An 8,150-nucleotide genomic window follows, 5' to 3' on the forward strand; every position below is an offset into this window, starting at 1 on the left:
GCTAAGTAGAGCCGGCCGATGATGTTTTGAATTCCACATTCTGATGAGTTTGTTTCATCCCGAGAAGGAACATCGATGGCGGAAAGAAAAAGAAACTCAACATTTTAAGGGGCAGGGAGAAGACGCCAATTAAAATGTGCTCCCACGTCTCCAAGGCCTGTTTGCAGACAGACAGGTCCCCCTTTGGCCATGTGTCACCAAAGCCAAATGCAAGTCCCCCCCACGGGGGAGGGATGCAAACGGCAAGGGGCGATGGGGTCCCTCTCAGGGGTCGGTCCCTGGGCAGCGCCACACGCTGGGACCCCCGGGCTCGGTGCTCTCGGCGTTGGCAGGAAGGGGGCTGGGGGAGGCGTGTGCGCTGGGGGCAGTGCCCCGGCGCCCCGCAGCCGGGATAGGCGGAGGCTGCGGCCGTGTGGGCCGGCCGGGGCGGGTCCTGCCCGGAGCCTGCCCCCCGGGCGAGGGGGATATAGCGCTGCGCAGGGCCGGCCCCTGTCACCGCCGCTCTCCGCCCCAGCCAGTGCAGGATGATGGGCGCTCCGTGGCTCTTGCTGGCCGCCCTGGCCCTGGCCGCCGGCGCGGCGCTGGCCAAGGACCGGCCCCCGCGGCTGCTCGGGGGGCTGGTGGACGCCGAGGAGAACGACGAGGGGGTGCAGCGGGCGCTGCGCTTCGCCATGAGCGAGTACAACAAGGCCAGCAACGACAAGTACCGCAGCCGGGTGGCCGAGGTCATCCAGGCCCGCAAGCAGGTACCGCTCCCCCGCCGGCGGCAGCCAGGGGAGGGTCCCGGGGGAGCAGCCCCCCAGCCCCCCGCTGCCCTCCACCCCCGCCGCCTCCCCCCGGATCTCCGAGCAGAGCCCCGGGCAGACGGTGACGCCCCCCTGTGTGAATCCCTGGATTTAAACCCTGCCCCCCCCGCCCCCACCCCCACCCCGTGTCCCTAACCCCTGCACCCCCCCCCTCCTCTTGCACCCACGTGGGGAAACTGATCTGGGTGCACGGAGCACCTAGCATCGCAGCTCCCCACCCCCTTGGACGCTGCCCCTCCGGGCACCCCTCAGGAGCGCTTGATGTTGCTCCTTATCCCCCCCCCCCCTGCAGCCCCATATGAGGGCAGTTGGACTGTTGGGGAGGGGGGGAGGAAGCAATATCTGTACTCATCAGCTGTCCTTCCCCCTACCTCCATCAGGAGGGAGCAGGGAAAACCCTGGATACCCCCGCGCTCCCCTACCAGCCAGGAGCAGTTTCTGACTGTACATCGCCCGCAGGCAACTCTGCGCTGCTGCATGGCACTTCTTGGCCATGGTGCCCCTGTGCGGTCGCCCGGGTGGCCCACCCCTAAGGCTGGCCCTGGGCAGTGGAGGGGAGATAGATATCTGGCTGTTGACCTGGCCCTGGAATGTGCCGCTGTAGCAGACGTGGGAAAGAACTGGTAGGTCTGAGGGACTTGTACGGGGTTGGTTCTCCAACTCCATTTATTTTACCCCTGTGTAAGGCTAAGATACCTGCAGAACTGGTGGTGTTACTCCCAGTTTTTAACCCCAGCTTCAGGCAGGCCCCTGTAGTTATGTTTTTTCCCCAAAGGTCAGGGAGGGAGAGGACAGCTAGTTTTGCTAATGTAAAATGGAGAAATCAAGAGATGCAAACCCCAAGCTGAGCCAGTAAGTGGTGGGTTACTTTCCACTACTGCGTTTCCTCTCTAAGCTGGTGCTGGGCAAATGCAGTTGGTGAGGGTGAGGCCAGTAGGCTGCGCCTTGTAACCAAACTGCTGCATGTGAACATTTCTTCTCAGGCTTCTCCGCTTTATTCAGTCTTCACTCCATTGTTGCTTGCAGGCTTCTCCCCTCCTTCATGCTTTCCTAGGGGACCCATCTCTTTCTAATCAAGCATTTGGTATTGGGGCTTTAAAATCCCCACCATTCCCCAGTTGTTTGATAGAATTACTTGTATAGGCACCGAACTACATGAGAACTAAGGGCTTGTCTACACTACAAAATTAGGTCAACTTAAGTTAGGTCGACCTACAGCCACTGCAGTCATTAAATTGGTTGTTGGTGTCCACCGTACCCTCCTTCTGCTGGTGGTGTGCATCCTCATCAGGAGCGCTTGCACCCATTGAAGTGGGGCATTGTGGGGCACTGACAACTGTGCAGGGCTCACAGCTGGAGTACCGCTTGACAGCCCCAGCTGTGAGTCAGGCACAGGGCTCAATTTCACAGCAGGGCCCCTGCCAGCAATGAAATTGACATTCTTGTCAGTTTCATAGCTGCTGGTATTTCACATTTTGTCTCTGGCTGTCAGCCCAGTGCAGGGCTCACAGCTGGTGTTCCCCCTCTCCTCCTCGCCCTGGGGCTGACAGCCTCTGGTGACCAAAGGTGAAATAATAGGAACAGTGAAACTGACATTGTAAGTTTCACTGCTGGTAGACTCCTTGCTGTGAAATTGAGGCCAGGTGCCTGGGCTCACAGGTGGGGGGGGGGGGGGGGGGGGGGGGGGAGAGAGAGCGCGCGCGCGCGCTTGGCTACCTTCCAGTGAGAGATTGAGAGGGGGAAGGAGAGCTTGAGTCCCCCCTCCCATACAATCCCACACTGGGAGGTGGTGAAGGGGAGCTGTCAGTCCCTGTGTGGGGGCAGACAGCCATCAGGCGATGTAAGTAGCACAGTGTCTACACAGACAGACACTGTTCTCCTAACTACATCGACCGAAGCGCTACGCCCCTCACAGAGCTGGAGTTATTAGTCAATGTAGTGGGCGACTTCTATCTGTGGGAGCACCATTGTAGGGTAGACACTTGCATAGTTAGGACAATGTAAGCTGCTTTACGTCAGCCTAACTATGTAATGTAGACCTGGCCAGTTGCAGGAAAACAAGCCAGCTTTTTGAAAAAGAAAATAGGAACAGAGAAGCAGGCCTTCTCTGAAAGGCAAACAGTAACCAATCAGCAGAAAGGGGTGTTTCTCTATACTTCATTCTAGCACTTAGAATCTTTGTGGCTGATATACCGTGTAATGCGTACATATCTAATGCAGACAAGTGTCCACCTGGTGAGAAGATGAGAGAATGAATCATGTTAGCCCCAGCACTTAATGCACAACTAGAAAGTGCTCAGATCTAAACACTCATCTGAAATGTCCCTGCACAAGGCGTGGGGGGGGAAGTGGAGTGGAGAGGGAAATGAGTTGGTTCCTTTCAAAAGTTTAGTGGGGTAGAGGGAGGGGCAGTTTACCTGTTTTATCTTAGAAATATTAGGAATGTAAACTCTGCTTTTCCCAGGCCCTCTTGTATGTTCCTGGAGAGGTTCTCTTAATTTGAAGGGGTTGAGGTTGTTGTAATGAAAAGATTCTTAGAGGTTAACAAAACCAAAGACTTTCAAACAGCTTGAATAAAAATCATTTGCCTTCGCAGTGTTTTGGGTTTTGTTTCTGTGGTATCTGTAATGTCATAACCACACGTCCCAACTGCCCAATCATCCAGAGAGTTTCCCAGGGAAAAAACCCAGGACCTTAATTGCTAGTGAAAAACAAGAAAGAAGAAGGGAAAATAATTAGGGAAACGGAACCAAAATCTTTTAGGCCTTTTCTCTGCATTACAAAGAAACAAATGCCACAAACCCTTCTCTCCTCCCCTTCCTCTTCTGCAGGACATCTGTGGAGGCTGAAGTGACTCTTAGTGGCCTTGAGACAATTTGATCAATGCTTTAAAAATAACTAACTAGTTACTTAAACAATACCTAGCTCTTACATAGTGCTTTTCATTGGTAGATCAAGACTCTTTACAAAGAAGGTCAGTAGCATTAGCCCCATTTTACAGATGGGGAAACTGAGGTACAGGGCAATGAAGTGACTTCTGCAAGCTGGCCAGTGGCAGAATAAGGAATAGAACCCAGATCTCCTGACTCCTAGGCTAGTGCTCTAGCTACTAGTTCACACTGCTACCCCAAATGATGGGAGGAAGCCTATGTGAGACCTTGAAACTGAAATTGGAGGACTTTAGCAGTTACTATGTTTTCTAATGCATATTGCAGTAGTGAACAGAGACCCTGATGGGGGGCGGGGTGCTCCATTATGCTAGACAGTGTACAAACACAGACTGTGCCAACAGCCCAAAGTGGCAAGGCCTGAGAAAGGAGGGTGAAAGACACCGCAGGCATAAACAGTGATCAGGGTTATGATAGACACATATGTTCATTCCACAATGGTTTTCTAACCTATGGACTCTCCTCAGCTGCCCTTCTGCCTTGAGTGGTCAGTTCATTTTTCTATTAACAATTAAAATAGGCTGCCCTCAACTGCCCCCCAATCAGAATTGTGTTAGTTTAAAAAAAAAAAAAAAATAGTCACTTGCGGTTTCAAATACTTCACTTGAGCAGTTCTCCTGAATGAATCAGCACCTTGGGTTTTGTTTTCTGGCCTGCAAAGGGTACTGGGTCCTTATTTGTAATTGCCACACACAATCCTTTTGGATGCATGTTTGGTTTCAGTCCCTTGGACCATCTCTCTGCTTTTCCAGTGTCACTCACTTATTCCTTGCACCTCCATTTGTTCAAGACACTTTTCTTTAGTATTTATTGCAGTATGACCCCTAGAGGCCTCCCCTGCGATCAAATTGTGCTTGGTGCTGTACACACACCTAGGAAAAGAGTGCCTGCCACAAAGAACTCAATCCTAGACTAGCAACATCACCACAAAAACAAGCCTTCCTTTTAGTCCGGTCTCACGCTGACCCTCTTGGAAGGTCAATGGCCTGTAGTGCTTTCTAGACAACGGATCAGTGCTGTAAACAAGCTTTTCCCCTCCTTTTACAGATTGTGTCCGGAATCAAGTACTATCTGAATGTTAAGGTTGGCCGGACAACTTGCACAAAGTCATCAACGGATGTTCAGGACTGTGAATTTCATTCAACACCAGAGCTGGCTAAGGTATGGCATAGAAAGAGCTTAAACTCAGAGGGCCAGTGTATCTCTAGAACTTGTATTAAGGTCTGACCTAGATGCCCCAGATCTTATCTGGGGCCCCATTGTGCTAGATGTGGTACAGACACATAGGGAGACAGTCTCTGCAGCACTAGCAGTCTTAAATGGACAAGACAGACAAAGGGTGGGAGAAAAGTGCTATTATCCCCATTTCACAGATGGGGGAACTGATGCACAGAGAATAAGTGACCTTATCCAAGGTCACATAGGTCTGGCAGAGCTGGGAACATAACCCACAGCTCTTCACTCTCACTCCAGATCCTACTCCTCTGTCACATTGTTCATTGGCAATTTGAGAAATTTAAGTTTCGGTCCCAAACTTATTAAATGTTCATTTTGTCACCAAGGTCTACAAATAGGTTAATGGTGGCAAAGGTTAGTTGCTACAGGATTGAGATCTGACAGTTGCGGGAGATTTGCAAAGAATCCCAGGCCTCTGCACACACATAACGTAATTCAGTGGGGAATGTTGCCTGATTTCAGATCAAACTCCTTAATGACTAAACTGAGCCACAAAATAGTGCCTAATCAGAATCCAGTTTTCAATACTACTACAGCCTTATCACTATTAAAGACTTCAGAACTATTGCCTAGATCAGGGGTTGGCAACCTTTCAGAAGGGGTGTGCCGAGTCTGCATTTATTCACTCTAATTTAAGGTTTTGCGTGCCAGTCATACATTTGAACGTTTTTAGAAGGTCTCTTTCTATAAGTCTATAATATATAACTAAACTATTTGTTGTATGTAAAGTAAATAAGGTTTTTAAAATGTTTAAGAAGCTTCATTTAAAATTGAATTAAAATGCAGAGTCCCCCGGATCGGTAGCCAGAACCCGGGCAGTGTGAGTGCCACTGAAAATCAGCTCGCATGCCGCCTTCGGCACGCGTGCCATAGGTTGCCTACCCCTGGCCTAGATTATCAGATGTGTGCCTGCATGCACACTTATTGCAACTGCGCATGAAATTGTACATGCCCAGTTACTGCTGGTTGCACAGCTAGCTGGTAACTTGTGTGTGCAGTTACTAGCGTTGTGCATGCTGCAGTGGTGCACGCACTGATGAGTTAGCTGCCCTGACATGTCCTTTTTTTAAACGTACATGGGTGCTAGCACTCGTCTGAAAAGCTCCATCAAAGCTTCAGACTCCCGTTGTTGAAAGTCTTGGCTGAAGTTAGGCTCTTAGGGTATGTCTACACTGCAGTTAGGGACCTGTGGCTGGCCCGTGCCAGCTGACTTGGGCTCGCACAGCTTGGGCTATGGGACTGTTTAACTTCAGTGTAGACATCCCACCTCACAGGGGCCCAGGCTCAAGCCAAACCCGAATGTCTACACTGCAATTAAACAGCCCCCGAGCTTGAGCCAGCTGCCACGGGCCAGCTATGGGTGTCTAGCTGTGGTATAGGCCCCCTGAGAGGAGCTAACCTGATCTTCAAAAGTGCTGTGCACTCAGCCATTCCTGCTGACTTTGATGGCATTGGTTGGGGGCTTGACACTTTGGAAAACTAGTTTTCCAACTCTGGTCTCCTGTTGCTGAAACTGTTGTCCCAGACTATTCACAAGTGCAGATAATTTAAAGAGCCACCTTCTCAGTTCTGCAACATGCTGCTGACCTCCACAGATAGTAAACGTTTGCATCCCTGGCCTGACCAGTTCAATTAGATCTGCATTTTATATTTGTAAACTAACTTTTCCCCCTCTCCCCTTTCTCCTCAGCACATCACTTGCAACTTCGTAGTGTACACTGTTCCTTGGCTAAACAAAATTAGCCTACTGGAAAATAAATGCCAATAAGCACCTGTTTGTTCCCGCGCACGTCGGCAACCAGTTGTTGTAGGTTTGCTGTTTTTAAAGCAATAATCTGAATTACCCTCTCGAGGTGGATTTCCGTCCATTGCTCTTAACTCCAATGCTTATGTATACTTGTGCTATGCAAGTAAAGCTCTATAACCTTCCTTTGAAGCACAATCGAATGTTTTTTGTTTCTTACCTATAATTACTTTGTTCCTCCAGTCTGTCCTTTCAAATAAAACATTAACCTAACTCGTCAACGGCAGAGGTTTTGAGAAATGTTTGTGTCCCTGTTACAGAGACTGACAGAAATAAAACTAATTAATGAGTGCCAGAGCATGTAGTCATTTTGTCAGGAGTGTGCGTTCTAAGCCTACGAACGGATGTGTTGCCTATTAAAGGGAGGAGTTTTCCCAGGAGCTAGCATCTGCTTTGCAAGTTCTCCACACAGTTCTGTCTGTGTAGCTCAGTTCTGCCCAACCGCACTCATGCTGTTTGGCTTGGGTTCTGCTGCAACAGTTGTGTGGCGTGGTTATGTTGGCAGTCGTGTGAGATCCTACTCATAGCACCCCTATAATCCAGGCTTGGATTATGGTGGTGCAATGAACAGATTCCCTCTTAATTTAAAGATAAGATTCTGAGCAATGAGACAGTAGCCGGAAAAGTAACTCTAGCTGTCCTAGTTGTGAAGGGGATCACATTTTCAAGGGTTAACCAAGGCAGCATTGTCTCTCTGCCTGAGTCTGCTGAGAGCCTGGAACAATAGGTCTAAGAGGTGTGTACTGCCCCATCAATCCAGAAGGAGCTAAAACCGAGGAGCCCTACTGAAGGGTTGAGCCCAGTGTCAGTTGCACAGGGATGCTCAGAGAACATGCACAGTGTAATGGGAGGGATGAATCATGGGGTGGAGCTTTTCTTATGGGTGGATATTTTTAAAAGAAGTGCCCCCGTCATTTTGCACCCCCTCCCTGCCCCTGAATATACCATAATCTTCAGTGCATTATAAACACTTAGACACGTGGATCAGGTATCCCAAGGACAGTACTCTGAGCTCCCTGTGTTTGTAATGGTTAAACATGATGGCATTCCCCCCGCTTCCCCAGAGATTTCATTTCAGTCAGTGTTGGTAGAAGTACAACATCGGGGAGGAGCAATTGCTTTCAGAGACAGGCTTTCCCTCAGCAGCCAAAACACCACAAATAATGGCTTTGATCCTGCAGATCTGCACCCAGGTGCAGAAGTGTTTGCAGCATAGTTGATCTAGACCCAATACTAGAGGAGGATGGGCACATTGTTAATAATGACGCAGAAGTGTTCAATACAGAAGTATTTATCTTTAAGGAAGGATGTACGTGTCTCACACAAGGATGATGAAGTACTTTCCAGTCCATTAGT

General features: G+C 49.7%; 1 protein-coding gene across 1 annotated transcript; it reads left to right on the forward strand.

Moving 5' to 3' along the window:
- The first annotated feature begins 481 nt into the window (after positions 1–481).
- Positions 482–7,089, forward strand: LOC117874196 (cystatin-like). The gene is made up of 3 exons (XM_034764072.1): positions 482–746; positions 4,802–4,915; positions 6,681–7,089. The coding sequence occupies exons 1-3, from the start codon at positions 525–527 to the stop codon at positions 6,756–6,758; spliced, it is 414 nt and encodes a 137-aa protein (XP_034619963.1). The 5' UTR covers positions 482–524; the 3' UTR covers positions 6,759–7,089.
- Positions 7,090–8,150: the final 1,061 nt, after the last annotated feature.

This window comes from Trachemys scripta, chromosome 3 (genome assembly GCF_013100865.1).
Source record: "Trachemys scripta elegans isolate TJP31775 chromosome 3, CAS_Tse_1.0, whole genome shotgun sequence".
Lineage (NCBI taxonomy): Eukaryota > Metazoa > Chordata > Testudines > Emydidae > Trachemys > Trachemys scripta.

Excerpts from the sequence above, each read along its gene's own strand:
- LOC117874196 (XM_034764072.1), top strand. The coding sequence starts at position 525 with ATGATGGGCGCTCCGTGGCTCTTGCTGGCCGCCCTGGCCCTGGCCGCC. Across the intron at positions 747-4,801 it reads TCATCCAGGCCCGCAAGCAG|ATTGTGTCCGGAATCAAGTA; the intron begins GTACCGCTCCCC and ends CTCCTTTTACAG. Across the intron at positions 4,916-6,680 it reads CAACACCAGAGCTGGCTAAG|CACATCACTTGCAACTTCGT; the intron begins GTATGGCATAGA and ends CTTTCTCCTCAG.